General features: G+C 37.9%; 1 protein-coding gene across 1 annotated transcript in view; it reads left to right on the top strand.

Moving 5' to 3' along the window:
* The window catches only part of clasp1a (cytoplasmic linker associated protein 1a), a 179,052-nt gene that overhangs the window by 71,353 nt on the left and 81,797 nt on the right, over positions 1-25,902 (top strand). The window contains exons 11-20 of the mRNA XM_078403342.1: positions 135-227; positions 2,453-2,598; positions 4,652-4,787; positions 6,771-6,841; positions 7,848-7,907; positions 8,450-8,527; positions 12,028-12,195; positions 13,663-13,712; positions 16,517-16,693; positions 23,941-24,048. Coding sequence (XP_078259468.1) covers positions 135-227; positions 2,453-2,598; positions 4,652-4,787; positions 6,771-6,841; positions 7,848-7,907; positions 8,450-8,527; positions 12,028-12,195; positions 13,663-13,712; positions 16,517-16,693; positions 23,941-24,048 — 1,087 coding nt within the window. The remainder of the gene's footprint in view (positions 1-134; positions 228-2,452; positions 2,599-4,651; positions 4,788-6,770; positions 6,842-7,847; positions 7,908-8,449; positions 8,528-12,027; positions 12,196-13,662; positions 13,713-16,516; positions 16,694-23,940; positions 24,049-25,902) is intronic.

The raw sequence follows: 25,902 nt of genomic DNA, 5'->3' as shown, positions 1-25,902 counted from the left end.
GTATGTATACTCTGTCAGTTGTTGCTCCAGTTCAATTTTGTTTCTTTGGTCAATGAAAATAATAAGGCTAAAAAAACCTTTCAAAAATAAACCTCTGATGCAACTCATTAACTTGAATGGTGTCTTTTATTTAGATTTTTTCAAACAGGGATCTTGAAGAATCCGTCAACAAAATTCGGGAAGTTTTATCAGATGATAAGCATGAATGGGAACAGAGAGTAACTGCTGTAAGTTTTTGAATTTTTAGTTATTACTATTGGGCCCAAACCTCTCCTGCATTAGTGCAGCACCCTGTCCTCCCCCCCTCCCCTCTCCAACTCCCTTCTCCCCCTTCCCCCCTCCCCCTCCCCTCCTTTTAAACTTTAAAATGTGAAAAACTTAAAAAATATAACACCGATTTCAATAAAACTATTTGCATTATCACTAAAGTGACAATGGTGAGTAAGGTGGGCCTAAAATTGTCGCGCTATCGTGTACCGTTTTGGCTGAAGTTCAGTCACAAACAAGATAACAAACGAGAGTTTTAGTATATAGATTTTCCCTTGTGATGTGTTAAAATATGTCGCAAATTGGGAATATTTAAAAAAAATCTTGTTTTTGAAATTTGTTTTATTTTAAATTTGGGGTATGGACACTAAATAATAATTAAATGCCACTTTTGGGGAGACACTTCCATATACTTAGTGGTGTGGAAAAATGGAATGCATAACTAACCCTTGAGAGCAATTTGTTTACAGTACAACTGAAAAAGAAAATATTTCCTTTTCTGTTATTTTATTTAGACCTCTACCTTGCAATCTATTACACCCGTCTGCATGGGTATCTGTTTCAATGCAGTACCTCGCACTTAAGATAATTCAATTTTGTTAGGCTTGAAGATAAGTATTTAGCTTTGGGATTAGAACCATCAATTGAGTTCAACTCGATTCTTTACTCACTTGATGGTCTGAACAGGAATTTTGGCCTTTTTTGCTTCTCTAACCAAGAGCACCTGCTACAGATAACAGCAAATAGGCACGAATTGTGATAATCTTTTTCTCATCTGTTTATGCTAGAATTTTAATCAAATAGCTAAACCTTCCGAAGCAAGACATTTTTCTAAACTAATTAACTTAATTTGGTATTTGAAATTCTGAAGATCACCCTGGACTGCACTATTCAATTCCCACAAATTCCTTTCAAGTCTCTGAAAACTACACGATGCAGATAATTTATAGAGACCAGTTAACTACAAAACTGTGTGTGTTTGAAATGTGGGCAGAAATCGGAACACCCAGAGTAAACCCGTATGGTCACAGGTAAAGTATGTAACCTTCACACAGCACGCGAGGTCCAGATTGAACCTGAAACACAGGAGCAGTGAGGCAGTATCTACTAGCTGTGCAACTATATCATCCAAAATTGTCCAGATCGGTCTAAGAAAATATAAACTTGCTACAGTGTGAATACAATGTAGGTTCCTGGAATCATCTGACTGTCATAGGTGGAGAGATTAGGTTTAAAGAATGAATGAGGATGTAAATGAAATTTGCTACATTTTGATGGTGACAGACAGACTAGATGTGAAGAGGATGCTTCCCCTAACTGTGTTGTCTCGAACAAGTAAGTGGTCACAGTCTCAAGTTACAGTGTGAGAGATTTTGGACTCTGAGGAAGAGAAATGTCTTCACTTTTTTAGTGAAAACCCGTGAAATTTGATACCACAAAGGGTTGTTGAGGTTTGTTGCTAAATATATTTCAGGAGATGGATGATTTCTAGCTGTGTAATGGCAAGGATATGGTATTGAAGTAAATGAGCAGTCCCAATGGTGTTAAATTGTGGAGCAGGCACAAAGGATGGGTTTCTCTTGCTCCTCTCTCCCCCCCTCTCTCCCTCCCTCTCTCCCCCCCTCTCTCCCCCCCTCTCTCCCCCCCTCTCTCCCCCCCTCTCTTCCCCCTCTCTCCCCCCCTCTCTCCCCCCCTCTCCCCCCCTCTCTCCCCCCCTCTCTCCCCCCCTCTCTCCCCCCCTCTCTCCCCCCCTCTCTCCCCCCCTCTCTCCCCCCCTCTCTCCCCCCCTCTCTCCCCCCCTCTCTCCCCCCCTCTCTCCCCCCCTCTCTCCCCCCCTCTCTCCCCCCCCTCTCTCCCCCCCCTCTCTCCCCCCCTCTCTCTCCCCCCCTCTCTCTCCCCCCCTCTCTCTCCCCCCCTCTCTCTCCCCCCCTCTCTTCCTCCCCCCCTCTCTTCCTCCCCCCCTCTCTTCCTCCCCCCCTCTCTTCCTCCCCCCTCTCTTCTTCCCCCCCTCTTCTTCTTCCCCCCCCTCTCTTCTCCCCCCCCCTCTCTTCTTCCCCCTCCCTCTCTTCCCCCCCCCCTCCCTCAAGACACCAGACATTTAAATATCTTATTTAATTTTAATCTTCTTTGCTAACTTCCCCATAAAAATACAATTTGCTTACAAAACAATTCTTCTTGTTTTCAGCTTAAGAAGGTCAGGTCTCTGATAATGGGTGGAGCAACAGAACATGAATCTTTCTTTCAACATCTGCGGCTTTTAGACGGTGCATTCAAATTATCAGCAAAAGACCTACGCTCTCAAGTCGTGCGTGAAGCCTGTATAACATTAGGGTAGGTTTGGAAATATACTGAATTAGTCAAAATCAAATAAGCAATAAACTTTATAGCCGGCGATGGGCATTAGTGATTTGATATTAGCAATATAAACTGTCCTTTGTTGGGTTTTTTCTTAATGTTGCCTAGATTTAGTCAAGCAAGTCATATAGTTTACAACTTGCATCTTAGATTTACAGTTTATTTCTCTCTTCCTGTTTCCCTGACTTTGCAACTCCAACCTTACCTCTAGACATCCCCCAGTCTTTGTAAAGTGAATACGTAATTTATCATTTCCCTCATCACCGTGATCCTTTCACACTCTCTCTGAATATGCATTATTCCTCTCTTCCTTGAAGATCTCCAACTGGCTACATTCAGCCATCACTTTAACTTGAATGGTTATAAAATCATTGGGGCATAAAAAGTTTATTTTTGTAACAATTATACTGTTCTTCAAATTCTCTAACTCTTTCTCCAAAACTCTGAATTTTGTTCTCAGTGCTTAAGCAGTTTCTTTTGGAAATGAATGAATAAGTTTATTGGCCAAGAATGTGCATATAAAAGGAATGTGCCTTGGTGCTCCGCTCACATATGACAACACAAACATACAGTTAACAATTAAGAATAAAGCATAAGCACGTCAAGACAATAAAGATACAACATTACCGTCTAAACATGTGGGTGAAAATAAACCAGAGCAAAAAAGAGACTACAGACTTTGGCTATTGAGTAGAACTACTACTCGTGGAAAAAAAGCTGTTTTTATGTCTGGCGGTGGCTGCTTTGACAGTCCGGAGTCGCCTTCCAGAGGGAAGTGCTTCAAATATTTTGTGGCCAGGGTGAGAGGGGTCAGAGATGGTCTTGCCCGCTCGGTTCCTGGCCCTTGCGGTGTACAGTTCGTACAAATGCATGGCTAATATGCTTCTATCATCCTTCTAGTGCAATTAAGGTCATAACTACTGAATGAAAGCCTTTCATTCATTTTGTCAGTCACTTCAAATTTGTTTGTTCTGGTTCTTGAGGCTAATGCCAACGGAAACAGTTTTATTATTCATTTTGTCCGATCACTTCATGATTTGGAATACTTAAATCAATCTGTCTTTCAACATTCGCTGTATTAAAGAGAATGACAGTGGGTTCTCCACTATCCATAAAAATATTTCTGTATGTCTTTTCTGCACCCTTCAAAGACAATCTAATTCAGCGTTCTGGTCAGCTTATTTTTCACACGATGCCCCAGAATACACATTATTGCTCTTTGGTTTATCCAATGTAATATTTCATGATCTTTTCTTGCATCCAATGGTATTCTCTCACCCCTGGGTGATGATGTTTGTGTTTCAGTGCCATTCTGCAGTTCTAAATTGTCAGGGACCTACTAATGCTGTCAACATTATGATAACTGAATGAAGATTGAGCTGTTAAATAAACTTGCCGGGAGGTTTCTTTTCAGACAGGAAGTTACTTGAGGGCCACTTTTGCATAATGACAGCCAGCAACTCTCCAGTTTAATGTGTCACTTCTGTTCGGAGATAGCACTCATGCCTTTGTGTCAGTATGTTATGAGTTTGATGTTCTAAAATGAGACACACGTACATAATCTGGGATGACACTATGCAGTGAACTGATGATAAAATATCTTGCTGTCAGATGTGCTTCCTTCACAATGACTAAGCTGAGGCTCTATCAACCTCCCCAGGCAAGAATGAAAGGTTCTGTGAACTATTTGAGAAACAGTTTCCCGTTGCTCATTTCTGCACATGTATCTATGAAGTGTCTTGGGATGTCTTTTGTTTTTGGTTGAAGGCACAGCATAAATTAATTGTTAAAACATTATACACATATTTGTACTGGTAGTTCAATAATGTGTTGGTACATTCACAAAATAGCATACCATCAGCACAAGTGACAACAAGGAACTGCTTCCAAGAGTTATTGGAGTAATTTTAAAAAACTATGTTTGAAATGGTGTTATTTTTGTGGAAATTTTTATTATTTATAAATAGATTTATTATTAATTCCAAATATTTAATCACCCCAAAACTTATTAACAAACTGTTTTCTCCAGGTATCTCTCATCCGTTCTGGGAAATCGTTTTGATCATGGTGCAGAATCCATTATGCCAACACTTTTCAACCTTATTTCTAATAGTGCCAAAATTATAGCCACATCTGGTATAGCAGCTATCAGATTAATTATTCAAGTAAGTTTATAAAATATGCAATGTATTTTTTGCAATATATTATTTTACTTCCCAAAATGGGCTAGTTGATAAGGCATTTCTTTCCAATAGCTAAAATATACTTTTGATGAAAATAGCACATCAACCCAAAAAGATATTTTGGTGCCGAAGTAAGTTTTAGTTTGCTGCCCAGGTTTTACGTAAAGTGTTGTGTTCTGATTTCTAGTTGTCTGTTAATTGCATTGTGCTTTTTATTAACAGTAAAAAACAGAAAAATGAAGTTGCGCCTAACTCTTTAAAATTTGCTTCATGATAAATATGTATGTTTAACATCTTGCATCTGAGATATTAGTTATTCAAGATGGAATATATTAAAAATTGCTGTCAAGATTTTCCTCTGGTTGCCAAGTAAATACAGTGATCAGCAGATTCTGAATTCTAGTCTGTTGGGTTAGTTGATCTTGTGAGTTAAAGAAATGGGAAGTGCTACAGTAAGTCTTCATAATCTTTGATTTGGGGATGAAAATTAGGTAGGCCCCCAGAGCATTTTGGCAAGTAACCATTGCTGGGAATGTGTGGAGATGTCTACCGAAATTAGGTTTGAGGGGAAGGATAAGACAAATAAAATGCAAAATGAGGAAAATATGAAGTTGACCATTATGACAAGAAAATTACTATAGCACTTTATCTAAATTTTGGTAGATCATAGAACTCTGTTTAGAAACATTTGTGTATCCTATCGCACAACACTTGAAAGGCTAGTCTGCAGGTACAGTAAGTAATAAAAGCTAGCAGATTGTTATAAATGCAGGGAAATTGCTTTGTTGTATGGACCATTAGCAAGACCATTAGCAAGATCGTATCGAAACATATAAGATTATTAAGGGCTTGGACACGTTAGAGGCAGGAAACATGTTCCCAATGTTGGGGGAGTCCAGAACAAGGGGCCACAGTTTAAGAATAAGGGGTAGGCCATTTAGAACGGAGATGAGGAAAAACGTTTTCAATCAGAGAGTTGTGAATCTGTGGAATTCTCTGCCTCAGAAGGCAGTGGAGGCCAATTCTCCGAATGTATTCAAGAGAGAGCTAGATAGAGCTCTTAAGGATAGCGGAGTCAGGGGGTATGGGGAGAAGGCAGGAACGGGGTACTGATTGAGAATGATCAGCCATGATCACATTGAATGACGGTGCTGGCTCGAAGGGCCGAATGGTCTCCTCCTGCACCTATTGTCTATTGACTACACCTGAATTACTGTGTATTGTCGTGGTCCCATTATTGGAAGGATGTTCATGCATTGGAATGGGCATGCTGTCTTTTTATGGAAGGTTTGATCAGCTGAATCCTGTATCTGCTGGAGTTTAGTAGTGGGGATTTGATAAGATTGGAGAGTTATTGACAGGTGGATATGTGTTTTCTCTAAATAGAAAAAATCTAGAACTATGGGGTAATTTATAAAAACAACAATTAAAGAGCTGCCAATTGAAGTCAGATGAGGTGTAGTTTATTTTTCCTGATAATTGTGGATTTCTGTTCCAAAGAACCCAAAGGAAGCAGATATTTGAATATTTCTAAGATAAAGGTAGATAGATACTATATAAGCAATTGAGTGCACCTTTGATCTTTACCATTGTGAAATTGGGTAAATCAGAATTGTTTAAATGATGTATCTAATGGATGAAAAAGAGAAAATATTGTTGCAGTGAGCCACCTTCCTCACTGTTTATGAGCCTTTTAAAACAAGTATTAAATATGTCAGCATTTTTTTGTCTTTGTAATGAGTGGAGTATTAAGTTTTAAGAATGGAAACCATTTTTAATGATCATTTTGTGTGCATAGAGTACAGTATTTTTAGGTTTTAAGAATGGAGACCATTTTGGAAACCAAGGAGTTAGTGGGCATGAAAAGTTAGACATTTTTTTAAAAGAAAATATTGCCCAACTGACTAATGAGTAGTTGCAACAATAATATGCCTAGCATTTACTCTTGAAAAAAATCTTTTCCAGCATACCCACTTCCATAGATTAATACCTGTTATCTCAAGCAACTGCGCATCAAAGTCTGTGGCAGTTCGGAGGTATGTTTTAATCTGTTTTTGCTCTGATTCTCTGTTGATGAACTGCTTAGGTAAAAATTCATGAATTACCTCATTGATTATATATGAGGCAAAGGATATGAGGCAAAGGCCAAGGATATTAAATTTGAAAGTTTATGCAATGTGCATGTTGAAGATGTGCCATCAAGATGTGCCGCATGCTGCGGACCTTGAGGTGCATAACAGAATCTGGGATTTGCTGTTTCAATTGGCATCCCTTTTTTTTTTAAAATGATCAGAAGCTTTCAAATATCAATCATGGATGCAAAATTAATCACGCCATGAGCCAATTACAAATAAACCTAATATGTTCAGGAGAAGATCTTTAGCTCTAACTACTCTTTCCATATTCTGGGCTTGTATCCCATGTGTATGTATCGTTTTTGCTTCACAGAAGCCAATTATGGAAGAGACTGTGAGCCAGATCAAAAGCTGATGAATAGGAAAAAGAAATTTGGAAAATTTCCCCTTCCCATATCCATTGCCAAAATTTAACTCAATTAGTTTGTCTTTCTCTTCCAAACTCCTATCACCCATTGTGTGAGGGGACCAAAGGGGGTGATGCTCTATCTAAATCACAAAATTTAAAAGTAATATTCTTCTTCAGAAGCCCTTAAAGTTTCAGTAAACGATCAAGAATGCTGGGTCAGTAATTAACTGGCTTTCATCCCAGTGCAATTAAGCTGTACTGCTACTGTCAATAATATTCCTTAGTTTGGTATAATTATTTTGCACATTGCAGTTTGGTTCACAAACCTGTGAAATAGGTTTCAAGTTGAATGCTCCTGAAATAGCTACGTGAGCGACATTGTATGTAGTTTCTCTAATCATTTCTAGATAATAAAATACCTTTCAGACACATTTCATTCCATTTCATGGACTGTATAGAGATATATAATTAATCTATACTTGAATGTTGAATCATTTCTACTTGCCTACACTTTCTGTAGGTGTTTTCTATTAACAAACTAATGTTTTATTTTGATAGGCGTTCATTTGCATTTTTGGAAAGGTTGCTGCTGGATTGGCAAACGCATTCATTAGAAAAGTAAGTAAACAACCAAGGAATAAGTTCTGTGCCTTTCAACTGAACAGCCTACTGGTTATTTAGGTGTTGCTCATAGGCATTGTTTAAAATAGAAACTTGCAATATGGTATCAAATTTTTGAGGATTATGCAGCTAAATGATAACTGAAATGAGGTAAGATGGTGGGTGGGAGGTGCTGCATATTCTTTTGTAATTACATGGATTTAGTGGGCTGATAAGTTTATTAGTGGAAAAAACCACTGTGTTCTTTAGAAAAGTATGGTACTTGAGGATTTAAATAAGTCAATTGGCAAGAGCAATGCTGTTTCCATAGTAATGGAAGGATGGCCCTTGAAAATGCAGAATGAAGCTTCACCCTTTTTTATTTTCAAAACGCTGTATGGCATTAAGTTGAACTTTGGAAGGATTATACTGCTTATTGTGCTGAAGTTTAATAGATTTTATCCTGAACAGTAATATTTAGGAAAGTAAATGTGTACAACTGAGCTGCTGGTTTGCAATGAAACATTTTGAGTTATAGTAATGCTGTCCTTTTTCTGTAGACATTCATCTTTGCTGGTTGAAACTATAAAGAAGGGTATCCATGACGCTGATTCAGAAGTAAGACTAGAAGCCCGAAAGTAAGTTGTTTTTTAACTATGTGAGATTAGTGTTATTACATTTATTTTAATTTGTATTATATTATTGTGTTAAAATGTACACTGTAAAGCTATTCATTAACAAAATGTTTTTTTAAATATTTAGTTCAGATTGATTTTGGTTTTGATGGAATATTTTATTTGTTTTGATTTACCAAATGTTTGTTAATCCTTTGAAAAGAAAATAGAAAATTTGGATGCTATTAGGATACTTGATGGTATAAACTGTAGTACAATTTTGTCCAAACTTTAGGATTCTTCCCATCAGAAATATTAGGCAAGACAAGAATTGTTGGAATGTTGTCACTGAGAAGTGTCCGTATTAAAAGCTTTCTGTTCCCTTCCATCAATTTTCTTTTTTTAAAGTTAAAGTTGCCGGATCTCACTGTCAGGACATAACGTTAATGGTCTTTAACCCAGTGCTATGAGAAGAATAATTGTGATGTAAAGCAAAATTAGAATGATCTACAGCCTGAGAACATCTTTCCTGTGGTTGCAGTTCTGAAATATTTGTTTTCTTTGTTATGGGGAAGGTGGTGGTATTGTACAAATGTTGAGTTTCTCTATACATCAGCCACAGTTTTGGTTTTAACTGGCTGATATTTTAAGACTAAATTTGCAAAGGCAATAGTAATGAGAATGACCCCACGTTTAGTTTGCTTGTGCTGACTTGGTTCAGCTTGGTTGGTCAGAGAAACACAGCTGTTGCTTCATTCTCTGTGGCAATGAGAAAGTAGCAAGGTTCATGTTTCTAATTTCTCTCCAGTTGTTCCTGATGTCATTGAACATGGGTGGACATTTACTAAAAAAATTCCAGACCTGCTCTTGGCTGCTGCTGTGACTGACCACAATCAGTATTTCAGGCTTTCACATCAGCCTGGTTTACTATAGAAAACTGAACTTGACAAGGAATTGTTAAGTAGATGCCACAGAATTCGATGAAAATTTCTCTGTCCCTTTTTAAAAAAATCATCTTTTAAGAGTCTATAACAAAGGTCCTTCTGTTTTAAATTCGCAACAAGAATCTCTTTGCACATATAGCAGGATGGATTTTTTTAAACATTTGTGTACTTTTTGCTCTAAAATACTGCAAAAGTTATGTATATGCAGAGTCTCGATTTAATAAACATTCCAAATATTGATTCAGATTTGGTCAGTACAGATTACCCACCCCATTTGGTTAACTTGGAGATCTTGTTACCCAAAGTGTCTGGGGTCCAGTAACGAAAGAGCTCGCTGATAATCACCTCCTGGAAGAAAGTCGACTGTCTTTATTGTAACTTTTTAAGCTGTTGAGGTTTCTCCAAAACATTTAAAACTATTAAATATGAAACACACCATTACAATTTTTTAAATGTCAAAGCATTCAAAGTAGTAACATTGATAAGATCTTTAAACCTCTTTTGCTCACTAATGCTTTTAAACGTATTTTTAAATAATCAATTTCATTTTTTTTCCCATGATTAATTTAGCCGCAACCTTGCATTCCCCATTGAAATAGCTTCCCTGTCAAAACTGGTCTAACTTTCAGTTTGGTCCAAAAACATTTTGTTTCTATCCCCAGTGGGGATAGAATCCCCAAATGCTGGGGATTTCTGTAAGATCTGTGCACCATGTTCCATGGGCATTCTTGTTGTGGAGCATGTTGAAGATGCCACAGTAGCTCTTTTGTTAAATTCGGGATTTGCACATGTGTGAATTGGGCATGAGGCCACACATTAGGCCGTTTGTGAACATTTCAGATTTTTTGGGACATGAGCAAAGAGATTCACCAGCAAACTCCAGGCCATTAACTCCATTAATTCACGATGCCCTGACATTAACAGAATAAATTTGCATGCGGCAATAAACGGATAACAGCATCAAAGATTAGTAATTGGGCAATGTAGAGCATTTTTCAATTTCAATTTACATGCCTGTACTAAGACGATTTTGAGTTGACCTAATGTATGCATTGAATAATCACAGCAGAGACGGCGGCTGTACAAGCATTTGTGAGAGCAACTACAGCCAATTCCCCTGTACTCTTCCCATTGCCATATATTTTTCCCCATTCAGATACATACCCAGCTCTTTTAAAAATATGATAATTGAATCATTCTACTCTGACACCTTTTGAGCATTCCAGACAGTAACCACTTGCTGCATTTCTTTCAAACACCCTGACGTTTCTTTCAGTTTTGCCAATTACCTTAATTCTATATCTTCTGCCTCACAATCTTTCCATCAGCAGAAACAGTCTATCAATCTATAACCCTTGTGATTTCTAACATCTGTCAGAATCCTTGTAACCTTTGCCTCGGGGAGCACCACTCAGACTGTTGACAAAGCTGAAGGCCTTATCTCTTGAGTACATCTCTGGGTCCTGTTCTAAATCTTTCATGTTCATTCTAAAGTCCAGCACCCAATATCATTCATCAATTGAGTTGGAATTTTTCAGCAAAGAAATAAGTCCGCGTTTAAATCTTTATCTAACAATGGTAGTTGTGCTGACAATCTAAGTTTCTCTTTAGTAAATGAGGTTTTCCCCCCTGCTGTCATAGATGGATCCCTCACCCGCATATCCTCTGTGTCCCATAGTTCTGCTCTCGTCCCCCTCCCCTGGATGAACAAGGATAGAGTTTCCCTGGTTGTTGCATTTCACCCCACCAGCCTCCGCATCCAATACATAATTTTCTGACATTTCAGCCACCTTCCCATCTCCGCCCTTTTCCGCCTTTTGCAGAAACTGCTCCCCTGTAACTCCTTTGTTCAGTCATGCCTTCCTATCCAAACCACCCCCTCCCCAGGTACTTGCCCCTGCATCCGCAGGATGTAGAACACTGGTCCTGGGTCACCGCAGTCCTTCCAGGAGCAACAGAGGTTCACATGCTCCTCTTCTAACCTCTTCCACAAGACCAAAAGACGCGGGAGCAGGATTAATCCATTCTGCCCATCAAGTTTATTCAACCTTTCAGTCTTGGCTGATGTAATTTTCCCTCTCAGCCCCATTCTCCTGCCTTCTCCCTGTAACTTTTGACGCCCTTTCTAATCGAGCCTATCAATCTCTGCCTTAAAAATACCCAATGTCTTGGCCATCACAGCCATCTGTGGCAATAAATTCCACACATTCACCCCTCTCTGGCTCTTTTACGATACCAATGTGGCCTCCTTTAGTAAGCGAGTCCAAGCGTATGTTGAAAGATTTGATGACCGTTTCGTCGAACACGTGCTCGGTTGCCAAGGCCTGCTGGATCTTCCAGTTACTAACAGTTTTAATTCCCCTTCCCATTCCCATACTAGAGGAACAAGTTTGGGTAGCTTACAACCTTACGGTATGAACATGGGAACTCTCCAATTTTAGGTAATTAACCTACAAACAACTGGGTGGTTGACATATTTCTATGTTCTGCTAATTTCAGTTTGTATTTTTTCGAGTATGCAACTTTGAATGCAAATTGAGATGAGTGCTAATTCAGTAATCTTTATTTTCCATTTTTTAGAGTGTATTGGAATTTTCACAGCCATTTTAGTAGAGAAGCTGAAGTCTTGTTCAATTCATTGGAACCTTCCTACCAGAAGCCTCTACAGTCCCACTTGAAAAATTCAGACAGCATTGTTTCGTTGCCTCAGTCTGATCGCTCGTCATCTAGTTCTCAAGAAAGTCTAAAGTAAGAACCATGGTATACCAGCATTCCTAGTTTAAAAATGGTACAATGTTTTACGTTGAAGCTATTGGAGTCCAATTTGTGCAAGCAGCATAAATAATATCGATTTGACTCATCTGCCAGAGCTAAATTGGAAATTTAAGTTTGTGCTTTGAATCGGGCAAGAGTTACTTTTCCAGCTATGAAATGGATGTGATGTACACTGATTTTTGGAAGGCTATCGATGAAGTAATTCACCAGATGTTTATCAACAAGGTTAGAGTGGGTGTTTATATGCCAACATGTATCAAGAATTGATTATTGGGCAAAGAGTAGAAATAAAAGATTATTCCATGTTGGGAGACTGGCTTGTGGGATGCTAAAGGGGTCAGAGGTTGGGCCCAGCTATGCAGGATTTATGTCACCAATTAGGCTTAGAGGATCAATAATATTTTCCGGTTTTCCAATAATATTGAACTGGGTGTGCAGAGGCTGTAATAGTGAATATGGGGGAAGATCGAAAGAGTCTTCAGTTGGATATTGTCAAGATAGAATAAAACAGGAAACACATGAGGCCGTTCAGTTTGTTAGGTATAACAAAAGCCGCGTATTTGTTAAATTGTGAGTAATTAAATAGTGTTCATGTTCAAAGGACTTGGTCCTTTTATGTGCAACATGGAATGCCAAAATGGGCGTGTAGTGGACAGTCAGGAGGTCAAGGTCTGTCAAAGGTTACAGGGAGAAGGCATGAGAATGGGATTAAGAGGGGAAAGGTGGACCAGCTTTGATCGAATGGCGGAGTAGACCTGATGGGCCGAATGGCCTAATTCTGCTATGTCTTACGATCTATGATCTTATGATCAATGGGATGTTAGTTTTTATAAGAGAGTTTGCAAGAGGATTTTGATTGCAGAAGTGACAAGTTGTATTTATATAAGGCCTTGACGAGATCACATCTGGAGTACTGTGTCCAGTTTTGGTTTCCTTAGGAAAGGATTAACTTGCAATAGAAGAACTGCAGTAAAGATTTGTTGGAGGAGACTGGGGCTATTTATAAGAATGTGAGGAGAACTAATAAGAATTATAAAAACTTCTTAAAGGATTTGACAAACTAGATGCAGGGAGTATGTTTCCCCTACCTATGGAGTCGAGCAGAAGGTACAGTTTAAGAGTAAGGTTTAATATAAAGCTAAGAAGAGGAGGGCTATCTTCACTTAGTTGGTAATGAAAACCTTGGAATGCTCTATAACAGAGAGCCGCGGGCACTTGGTCATTGAGTTCATTCAAAACTGAGATTGCTAGATTTCCTGATATTATGAAAATTGAGAGTAGTGATGAATATACTTAATGTTGAGGTAAAAGTTCATCCATGATCTTTGAGTGATGGAGCTTGGTTGAAAGACCAGATGGATTATTCTTACTTCTACTTGTGTTTTATATTTAAAAAAACACATGAACAGAATTTAATCATGTTATCTGCTTTTGTAACAGTCGTCCCCTGTGCACAAAGCGAAGTCCAACTGGGAGCACAGTAGCACGAGGTAAGATGAACGACTAATTTGGTTTCGTTATTAATCAACATAAAATGAAATGTCACCCTAGATCAAGGGACACGTTTCCTTGGGGCAGGGTCCATTTTTCCAGTCCCTTAAGTTGCCTGTTAGATAATATAGATAATATGTGATTGCCAGAATTTCATTTATTTACACAGTGATGATTTCAAATCGTATGAAATTTTACACTGGATTTCATAGTGCCATATATTATCAATGCTGGAATTGAAGCCATTTACTTGCAGCTACAATATTTTCCCCTCTTGTTTATACTCTGAACTTCAGAGAGTAGATAAAATGGACTCGTGCTCCTTGGCTATAACTAAGGCTCTTAAATTAAGTAGAAGGGAATTCAGTATTTTTTTCCTGCCCAGGGACCATTGGATCTTAGTCCCTGAAAGAGCTCAGTGGCAGATCCTGTTTGTCCGAGTTCATAGATCAACCAAATACCCGAATTGTGAAAATATGGTAATTCACGCAAAGCATGGTAAAACTGTCTGAAAACATGAATTCCCACACATTTCAAAAATAAATTATCAAGTATATTATAGCTATCTTTCTATCCATCTCAATTTTTCTCCTTTGGAACCATCTCTAATACCAACTCGAGAGCGATCCTGACCTACCATCTACCTCATTAGAAACCCTCTGACTATCTTTAATTGGACTTTACTGCACTTTATCTTGCACTCAATGTTATTCCATTTATCCTGTATCTGTACACTGTGGACAGCTTGATTGTAATCATGTATAGTCCTTCCTCTGACTGGTTAGCATGCAACAAATAGCTTTTCACTGTACCTCAGTACATTTGAAATAAACTGAACTAAATTAACTAAACTAAATATACTGAACTTTGCATATCTACCAACTAATATGAAAAGGAACCTCCCAAATAATATTTTAGAGTAAATATTTTGTTTTTGTACAAATCAGCAGACAAAGGGGCTAATCAAATATTTTTGATTTTAGAAACATAGAAAAATAGGTGCAGGAATAGGCTAATCATCCCTTTGAGCCAGCACTGCCATTCAATATGACCATGGCTGATCATCTAAAATCAGTACCCCTTTCCTGCTTTTTCCCTATATCCCTTCATTTCTTTAGCCCCAAGAGCTAAATCTACCTCTGCTTTGAAAACATCCAATGAATTGGCCTCCACTACCTTCTGTGGCAGAGAATTCCACAGATTCGCAACCTTCTGGGTGAAAAAGTTTTTCCTCATCTCAGTCCTAAATGGCCTACCACTTATTCTTAAACTGTGTCCCTGGTTCTGGACTCCCCCAACATGGGGAACATTTTTCCTGCATCTAGCCTGTCCAATTCTTTAAGGATTTTATGTGTCTATAAGATCCTGTCTCATCCTTCTAAATTCCAGTGACTACAAGCCCAGCCAACCCATTCTTTCATCATATGCCAGTCCCTAGAATTAACCTGGTGAATGTACGCTGTACTCCCTCAATAGCAATAATGTCCTTCAAATTAGGAGACCAAAAATTGCACACAATAGTCCAGATGCGGTCTCACCAGAGCCCTATACAACTGCAGTAGGACCTTTCACTGTTTGCTCTTCCCAATGCATTACCTCCATTTGCTGCTGCTTCTTATTGTTTTCCTGTAATTAAAACTTCATGTACCTCAAATCTCAACTGCTTGGTCCAATTTTTTTGGCACCTGCAAATAATTTAAATTTGGCATTTACAAATAAATGACCTTCCATTCACAAACGGTTGGTAACCATTATCTTTTCCAGCTCTTAAAGAGACAATTTTGCTTTTATTACTTGGAGCTCATGGGCATTCACTTTATTGATTATATAGAGTTTTGCCTGAAGCCTCGTAGATCGCATCAAAGATTCTGCCCTCATTGTCCTTAAAGTTCAAAGATTTTTGAGTCTGGGAATGATTGATAGGAGAGCAAAGATGTTCATCTAATTGTACAGATATTTAGGATGATTGGCAGGATTAACTTTTTGCAGATGAGCTGATAAATGTTGACTTCACATCTCATTCCTTGATAGGAAAAATATTCCTTCATTAATTGGAATTCATTTATGGACTTCAGTCACTGTAACAAAGGACCTCAGATCTTTTCCTCTTTCTCTTCCTTCAAATGTCATATTACTGTCAAATGAACACAATGAGTTAAAGCAAATGTATGTTACTGATTTATTCACCTTCATTTCTTATATGTTGACGGGTAATTGTCAATGCTTTCAATAATAATGCAGTATAAATTATCAATTGTTTCTCCCACACATCCAATTTAGTGTGATCTAAAAATTCGAACATAAGTCTAAAAGTGAATTTTAACTTCATTTGTAGAAACTATTTGTTGTGGTGAGTATAGAGAAAACGGTAGTCTTTAGTTGGCATACGATTAACAGTTAGATGTGCTGCCAAGAGTGAGGTTATGTAACAATGGGGTTATCCTTGAGGTTATCCTTGAGGAATAAGATGAAATGTAGCCAAGGTTCAGCTGATTCATCTTGTTGGATCAGGTCCTTGAGTGACTTGTTGGTTCTTTTCATTTGCAACTGGTGTCAATAGAGGATTGTTTTGTAGCACGAAAAGGCTTCAATTCAGACTTCTGTTGATAATTCATCTAGGGACATTGAAGTTAGCTTCAAGCAAGGTAGACTAAAAGTCTTTTGCAGGAAAGTGGTAGATCATTTGTGTTTTACTTTTATTCTGTCTGTTAAGATAAGCATTTCAGTTTCATTACCTTTGCGATTATCATTCAGAATTTACCACCAAATCTTTAATGCTCTTTTTTCTTACTTTATTTTAAAGCCTCCACAGTTAATGGTAAATCTGTATCCAACACGGGTGCTCTGCAACGCTCTCGCAGTGATGTTGATGTGAACGCAGCCGCTAATGCCAAGTCACGTTTAACTGCAACTCCAAACAACGCACCTGGACATTTTAGTTCGGCTGCAGCTTTACCTCCAGGATCCTACGCTTCCCTAGGTAAAGATTAAGCTAACCATAACGTTTTTGGAACTGATGATTTTTCTAATTCTCCTATGGAAATTCAAGCGCTTTGAAACAGTATATAGTATGTTTAATATTTGAATTTAGGACTAGATATAAAACTTAAATTAGTATTATTTTGGAAGAACTTTTCATTTAGATTCAATTCCTCAAACAACCTTGTATGAACAAAGACTGCTTCAGTAGCAAGATATTGACTGTAAAAAATGCAATATCAGCCAGGTTTGTGATGCAATCATTTGGAAGAGATAAGTTTTTAGTCGTGACTGGTATCTTATTACAGATTAAGTTATTTCTTTGTGCTTGACAATTACAATCAATAGGTTATTTGCCAATCACTTCGGTGGATTTGTTATCAAGGAATCTTGAAACAATCTTATAAATTGTTTCAGTAAAGCTGATTACCATATGTTACCAAATGTACACAGCTTATTTTTGTATGCACATCAGATCGTGAAGTTGTAAATTTGTGCGGCCACGAAAAGGCTTATAGATTTTTAGGATTTTTTTTTCCATGAGGACCTGCCTGCTGATTTTTTTCTAAAATCCAAAATATGGAAAACATTGCATGATTCAAAAAAGTAACTATACTTGAATACAGTTATGAAAAAAAATGTTTGGTGCAAATGTACTGCATAATTAGAGTGCAAATGCAAGGAGTTTAATCTGAGCAAGTCTGATGTGTTGCACTTAGGGAGGTCGAATGCAAGGGGAAATCATAAAGTTAATGATGAGACCTTTAACTGCATTAACGTACAGTGATCTTGATTCCTTGTCCATAGCTCCCTTAAAGAGGCAACGCAAGTAGATAAAGTGGAGTTGGTAAAAAAGACATATGGTATGCTTGTCTTCTTTGGACGAGACAATGAGCATAAGAGTCAGGATTTCATGATGTATTTTTGTAGGTGGTTACTTTAAGCATTTTTGGAATACTGTGTGCCATTCTCATCGCCCCATGACAAGAAAAAAGTGACGGCTTTGGAGAGAGTGCAGAAGGATATACTAGAATGCTGCCTGCCTTGGAGGGTATCGGCTATATGGAGAGGTTGGACAAACTATGATTGTTTTCTCTGGAGCGTCAGAGGCTGAGTGGAGGCCTTATGAGTATAGATAGGGTAGACAGAATCTTTTTTTTCCAGGGTGGAAATGTCAAAGACTAGAGAGCAGAGCTTCAATGTGAGAGGAGATGTGCAGAGCAAGGTTTATATAGAGAGTGATGGGTTCCTTGTACGAACTGCTTGGGATTGTGGTGGAGGCAAATAGATAGTGGCATTTCAGAGCCTTGTGGATAGGCATGTGGATTTGTGGAGTATGGAGAGAGAGAGATAGATCTCATGCAGGCAGAGGAGATTAATTTAACTTGGCATCATGTTCCACATGGAGTTTGTGGGCCAATGGGCCTGTTTCTGTGATGTACTCTGCTATGAATTATTCATATCAGATAGTGTTAGATCACTTTCTACATCTCTGCAATAAAATGCTTAGAACTTGAAAGATTTTGAGTTTACAACCCTTAATATTTAGCACTACGCTAGAGTTGTATAGCACAGACAGAGGCTCTTTGACCCAACCTGTTCATGCTAAATAAGGTGCTCACCTAAGCTAGCTCTGTATACTTACCTCTGAATCTTTTCTATCTACTTGTCCAAATGTCGTCTTAATTTCGCAATTGTAGCTAACTCTACCAATTTCTCTGACAGCTTATTCCATTTATTCACTCCCATCTACATGAATAATTTGCGCCTCAGATCTCTCTTAAATCTTTCCCATCTCTTAAATCCATGGCCTCTAGTTTTGGACTCTCCTACCACGAGGAAAAACTGTGGCTATCTACTTATCAATCCCCTTAATTATTTTGTGAACCTCCATGAACCAATAACCATTGGGGCGGGGAAAACCAGCCCATTTTATCCAATTTCTCATAACTCAAGCCCTCCAGTCCAAGCAGCCTTCTGGTGAATCTTCTTTGCACCTTCTCCACCTAAATCACATCCTTCTGTAATATGGCTACCAGAACTGCAACAATACTAGTGAGTTCACCAATGTGTTGTGCAGCTGTAACATGATAGACCAACCCCTGTAGGCACCTATGAAGGCAATCATGCTATATGCCGCTTCACCAAACTGTACCGGTGCTACAACCTTGAGGGAACAACGTACATGTACCTCTGGTTTCCTCGGTTCTACATCACTACCCAAGGTCCTGCCATTCATTTGTGTTTGTCCTGCCATGGTATAACTCCAAAATGCATCACATCTCACTACTCAGAGTTAAATTCCATCTGCCATTCCTTGTGCAACATTCCCTGAGCATAAGATCAATGTTAGTGTCCTCCTTTTATTTTAAATACATCATTGAATAGTTATTTTCTTTGTTATGAGTTTAGTTTTGGATTTTTACTTGCAAAGTAAAATAAAAGGTCTTTATTGTGATCACTTTATATAGTATCATACTCTAAAGAAACAGAATGCTGATTTGTTTCGCAATGTAAGAGAGACATAGTTTGCTGGTTTTCAGGTCTTTTTGCTACTATTACCCATTTTGTGCCTTTCACAATTTTAGAAAAGTATTACAGCTCCATTGGATTCTTTTGTTTACTATAGATTAAATTAGCGAGCTCATCTTTGCTTATCTTACTAACATTTCCCTGTCCTCCCTTCCCTATCTTCTTTTGCTGAAAGATGGCACATCCACTAAAGCTGAGGGTAAGCAGCTTATTTTCTGTTACCAGCTGTCTGTCCCATTTTGTGTATTCTGGCTGGTATCTGTGACAACACAATTCTTTTAGTGGTTTCCATCTGTGACTATAATTGGTACCTCGCATGAATTGTTGCATGGTAATGCAAAATATGTGTATAAATAATATATATATATATTTCCTCAGTTATATCTAGCAATGTTAACCATCTTTTATTCACAGTCTGGATTTGTGGAGTTGATTTTGCTGTGGTTGGACACCAATATAAAATGTATTGAAAATATATTTGTTAACGGTGATAACAATGGTTTTGAATGTTTAAGACATTTCAAGTTTTAAGTTGGGCAGCCTGTTTCAAATGAAATTCTCTTGTTGTCTGAAGGTAATTGCAGTGCTCTTTAAATATTCAAATGAAGAGAGCTGAATTGATCCGTAAATTAGTAATAACTATTTGATCAGATCAAACTATGTCAATGTTGATGCTGATCTTTGGAGTTTATTGAGGAAAAAACACGTGGCTGTGGTACTGTTGAGTTCACAATCCCATTGTTTTGAAATTGCAGCGTGATCAGATAACCTGTGGTGAAATCTGCGTTCGAATGAAAGCTGCAGGTCACATCAGGCTGACAATATTCATGAGGCGTTATTTGGAAAGGCAGAGTAAATAATCATTCAGCAGGATTTATTTTATTCCAACTTTTTTGCAACGTGGATTATTGGACATTGTATGAATAAATTAACAAGAAAATTAAAACGAGGGGCTGAAAACAAAACCTGACTTTTGTATTTTAGAGACAAGTCATTTTTATTTAAGGTATAAAGTTTTGGATATAAAAAAAGTCAGCTGTAAGATCAAAGTGTTGAATGTGTCTGATTATGCAATTATTTGTTATTTCATTACATTGTCTTCCTTTTGTGCATACAATTTTGTCACAAAATTTCAATTGTTTACTCCATTTAAGGTACTTCTACAATGAAGGATGGTAAGAGTTGTGCAGGAATTGCGCTTGTGAGCTTAGGCTGTGGCAGAGAAGGCATCTTATTTTGTGTGCCAATATTCATTTGCTGATTAAGAGCAATTTTCTATTAATTGCTGACATTTACAGTTAATTTCTGACACCAAAGCTATATATAATTTATTTCCACCGTGCATTTGATCTGCAAAGGCAAACGGGTATTTCTAATACTTATTTGGTGAACTGCTTGAGATAACTAGAGATGAAAGTTTATACTGCTCTTGTAGCTGCTTGTAGTTTATCTAATTTGCTCTAACTTCAGTTCTGATGTGCAGAGTTCTGAAATTGGCTTAATGCATGTAGTGCAAACTAGTTGTCTGCGTAACATAATTTAATTAAAATATGTTGAAGAGGAGCTTCAGAGTATTTTTCCATTTTAATAACTTAATAAAGTATTGCAAAGAACCCCTGTCAGTGTGTGGAAGATTGTGTGATTGGATTATTCGGTATAATAGTCAAAGTAACTGACGCAAACTTTCATTTATCATATTCCTTGTGTATATTCCAACTTTATGGAAGGATGTTAATGATGCTGCATTGAGAATATATTGGAGTGCATATTGACATGATTTCCAACCAGATAAGCCCTGGTAATATGAAGAGGCTGTTTGTTAGAGCGACTGCTCTGAGTAACCGTTCAGACAGATACACAAATTCTTACGGCCGCCTTAAATTGGAAATGTCTTGGAAGCAAGTAACTATTATACCTAAGAATTTTTTTAATTCTTTTGCATGTATTTGTCGGTACAATCATTAGAATTAGCTCTAGTCAGAAGCACCATTATGAAATTCTGAATTACCAGATTTACTACATTTTATGGCTATTATTTCAACATTTCTCATGATACAATATGATTTCACAAATAATAGTAAACAACTGATGCCTTCGCCAAGTGACTGTTACACTTGTGTATGAAGGAACTATGAAGGATGCTAGTTTAAACCAAAGATAGACACAAAATGCTGGAGTAACTCAGTGGGACAGGTAGCAGTTCTGGGGAGAAGGAACGGGTGATGCCTTGGGTTGAATCTGAAGAAGGGTCTCGACCCAAGGCGTCACCCGTTCCTTCACTCCAGAGATGCTGCCTATCCCGCTGAGTTACTTCAGCATTTTGTGTCTATGACTGTTACACATGTATGGATACCTGGTTATTTTTTTCACTAGGTATCCATACATGCTAAAAATGAGAATCAGGATTAAAACTAAATGCGAGAAATCTGAAAGAGAAAATCATGGAAACACTCAGCGCATCAGGCAGCATTTATGAAAAAAATCACATTTCAATTAAAAGTTTCTGACAAGTATTTGATCTGAAAAGCACTGAGTGTTCCTGGTATTTTGCATTTTCACCATTGCTAAAATTGATCCTCGCTTTGCTGCGGGTTAAGCAGAAATGATATTTTCTATTTTATAATTTCTATGCATTCTGTGAGTAGAAATCACATCATGACTGTTAGGACTGGGTCACTTAGCTGATGCATCTCTCACACTACTTTTCCTGACATATCTAGGGTCTATTAGACCTCTCCTGCATTTTTGACTGAATACCAATTAGTGTGCATTTGGGATAATTTGGTGATAATGACAGCAAAACATGGTTGTGGACAGATGTGGCTTAATGCCGAAGTATTTTGAATAATCAAACCTCTTTATGAATCATACCTTCACACCTTTATAGACTGGGGTTTGCAGAATGATTAAAGTGTGATATGGGGAGCCTGAAGTCTGTTTTAAAAAATCCAAAAAAAATCAAACCAGTGGGTTACCAGTGAAAATGATGGGCTAGGATATTGTACTCAATTTAAAAATAAGGAACCTGAAAGGCAGCAGATGGAGGAACCAACCCCAGCAGCAAGACCCTCTCCAAGTTGTGTGTTATCTTGACTTGGGGATGTTATTGCTCCTTCTGCGTTGATGGGTGTAATTACTGGAAATAGACACAAAATGCTGGAATAACTCAGCGGGTCAGGCAGCATCTCTGGAGAAAAGAAATAGGTGACGTTTCGGGTTGGAATCCTTCAGATTGGAAAGTAATTACTGGAACATACCCTCTCGCACTGTGTGAGTTCCTTCAGCGCTTGCACTGCAATAGCTCAAGAAGATAGTACACCTCTACTGTCCAAGACGTATTAATGATGGGTAATGAATGCTGAACCGGGCCAACTGTGCTCAGTATATCTAGACATGTTGCGCCTATAGTTTGGAGTCTAAACAGTTTTCCAGTTTTGGTTGAAATTGGTTACTTTTCCCGCCTACTTTTTTGATCTTTCCCAAGAGTTAAATGTTTTGATGGATAAGAAAGAATAGTCTTGATCTAGTCTTACTTTCTTTAAATGTGTTTAACAATGAATTCCAGATCTTTCCTAATCTTTTCTACATGCTTGTCATTCAAGTTTAATTTCTTCTGATTTTTCAAATCAAAATGGAACTGCAAATTCTATTTTTCAGTTGCTGAGATTTAATTAAACCTATATCGTTTGAACAGTAGGGATCAACATGAATTTGAATGTGATAATTTTCTGTCACTTTTGCTTCTGCACTGTTACATTTCTTTAACCCATGCACTAAGCACCTGTGCACTTATATGTAATCCATCCTTGTATTAGTTCCTCTATTTACGAACATTTGATTTTTTTAAAAAAATCCTAATGTCATTAACTCTATCTTCAATTTATGAATCTGTATATTTTTGCTGTAATGAATATCATTCTATTCTCCATTTGAAGTACATTAGGCCAGTCCTATTATTTTGAAAGTCCATAAAACAAAATCTTCGTAACTTGAGGAATGGCTCTTGACGCTGTACTAGATAGTAGTATTTAAGTTCAGTAATGGATTAAATTTTACTTAATATTGGTTAATTATAGATATTCCATTGATCCACAGAATTAATTTGTTTTATGTGATAATGAATTAAATGCATATTTTCAAATGTAATACCAGCTTGTGTTGGAATGCAGTACTGTTTTTAGTAATATAAATAAATGTTGGTGCTGCTTGTCTTTTTTATGTACAGGCTTTTTTGTTACTTGAGCACAAACAAAATCAGTTTCCATCTGTTCATATTCTAAACATTTTTAGAAAGTAGACGTTTTCTAAGACCAGTACTTTCTCTTCCAGTATTTATAGGTTGGAAGGTAAAATATATGAATAATTGTTGTGTATCACTTTAAACATTTACTTTTAATCCTCATTAGAAACATTAACCTTTCCAAAAGTTACTGATGCCTGCTGTGCAAGTACAATTGTTTTATTGAGTAAACATGTTCTAGATCCTGCAAGTGTGAATGAAATGTAGCTGCACAGTCACCTTTGGCTGTCTCAGTGTTTGCTGTTTGTATAAGCACTGGGCAGTTATTGAATCAATTATTACTAATTCAAATTGTTTTTTGTGTAATTATCTAGATTTTATGTGTATTTAATTTTGTTGTTTTGTAATGGTTACAAGTTACAGAGACTTCTTTGTTTAAAACGATGTTCTCTTAATATATCTGTGTATGTGTGCAGGTCGGGTACGCTCGAGACGCCAGAGTGCTGGGAGTGCCACCAATGTTGCCAGCACACCTGCTGATACCAGAGGTCGTAGCAGAGCTAAAGTAGTTTCTCAGTCCCAACGTAAGTGAAACAAATTACTACTTGTAAGTAATATAATTTGCTGTAATACATGTGCGGCATGTTTAATTCGTTAGACCAAAGAACTCCAGAGTCGCGTAACTTTGTAGCACTATGAAGAATGGTGCTGTGCAGTTCTGCCCCCTTGAGGGAAAATAATGCAACCTACTTTCGTACACAGTATGCATTGTTCACTGCGTGTTGATCACAGTGATCTAGTGAAGACTTTCTTGCTAATACTTGTTTTGACTGGAAATTGTACTATTTCAGAACATAGAAATGGATTAGTGAATTTGATAGATTTGCGATTGAAGCAGTTTTCTCCAATTTTATAGTTGCACATTTTCAATTATGATCCACCCATTTGTCCAATATATTTTAGAGTCATTGTTACACAGCACAGAACAGGCCTTTTGGCCCACTCTATCCAGGCTGGCCATAGTGTTTTAGTTGCAGAAATTTTCACTTTCTGAATATTTCAGTCCTAAATTGTCTGCTCCTTTAAAATTAGTCCTTTTTTTTCAATTAAACCATTCAAATTACTGCTAACTTTTTCATTTTTCAGGGCAATTAAATTGGAGTCACACATATATTTTTAATACCAATTTTGAATGCTGGCTCAGTTTGAGAAAGTGACCAAGTAGGGAAATGAGAGAGGTTTTTGTGATGGAAATCATAGTTTATGTACAAACTTGTGAAATAATAAGTGAGAGGTGATTACTAAATAGCATGCTGCATTAGCAGTCTGAATATTTATTGCTCACAGAAAGATCAAGTCAAGTCAAGTCAAATTTATTTGTCACATACACATACTCGATGTGCAGTGAAATGAAAGTGGCAATGCCTGCGGGTTGTGCACAAAAAGAATTACAGTTACAGCATATAAATAAAGTTAATAAGTTACTAAACATAGCACAAAAAGTGTCGACAAAAATTTAGTCTCTGGGGTTATAAAAGTTGACAGTCCTGATGGCCTGTGGGAAGAAGCTCCGTCTCATCCTCTCCGTTTTCACAGCGTGACAGCGGAGACGTTTGCCTGATCGTAGCATCTGGAACAGTCCGTTACTGGGGTGGCAGGGGTCCCTCATGATCTTGCTTGCTCTGGATCTGCACCTCCTGATGTATAGGTCCTGCAGGGGGACGAGTGTAGTTCCCATGGTGCGTTCTGCCGAACGCACTACTCTCTGCAGGGCCATCCTGTCCTGGGCAGAGCTGTTCCCAAACCAGACTGTAATGTTGCCGGACAGGATGCTCTCTACAGCCCCAGAGTAAAAGCAATGAAGGATCCTCAGCGACACTCTGAATTTCCTCAGTTGTCTAAGGTGGTAAAGGCGCTGCTTAGCCTTACCCACCAGTGCGGCAATGTGCGTTGCCCACGTCAGATCCTCTGCGATGCGGACTCCCAAGTATTTGAAACTGCTCACCCTATCCACAATAGTCCCATTTATCTCCAGTGGTGTGTACGTCCTTGGATGTTTAGCCCTTCTGAAGTCCACAATCAGCTCCTTTGTTTAGTGACAGCCAGATATAATATAGCAGAATTCTAGAATACGTCTTTTAGATGTGTTGCCACGTGGGCAGTAAGATTCGGAAAGCCAAGCAAAAAGATCCTTGAATCACCAGCACTAGCCATGTTGTCTTGGGAAGGTAAGTTATTGTCATTGTTCCTCCAGCTGTGGCTGGATGGATGAGGATAGAACCGTATCAATTTGAGATTTGATAAGAGCAGAATAATTGCCATCCCAGGCCAGTGAGAGAGAGAGAGAGTATCTTCTCAGATACGTAAATATGCTGATGCATTTTGTTGATCACTACATCAAAGTGAAGGGACCAGGTTAGGTTATTGATGAGATGAAT

This window comes from Rhinoraja longicauda, chromosome 8 (assembly GCF_053455715.1).
Source record: "Rhinoraja longicauda isolate Sanriku21f chromosome 8, sRhiLon1.1, whole genome shotgun sequence".
In the NCBI taxonomy this organism is placed as follows: Eukaryota; Metazoa; Chordata; class Chondrichthyes; order Rajiformes; family Arhynchobatidae; genus Rhinoraja; species Rhinoraja longicauda.
Note: the sequence above shows the minus strand (reverse complement) of the source record. Positions and strands in the feature narration are given on the sequence as shown.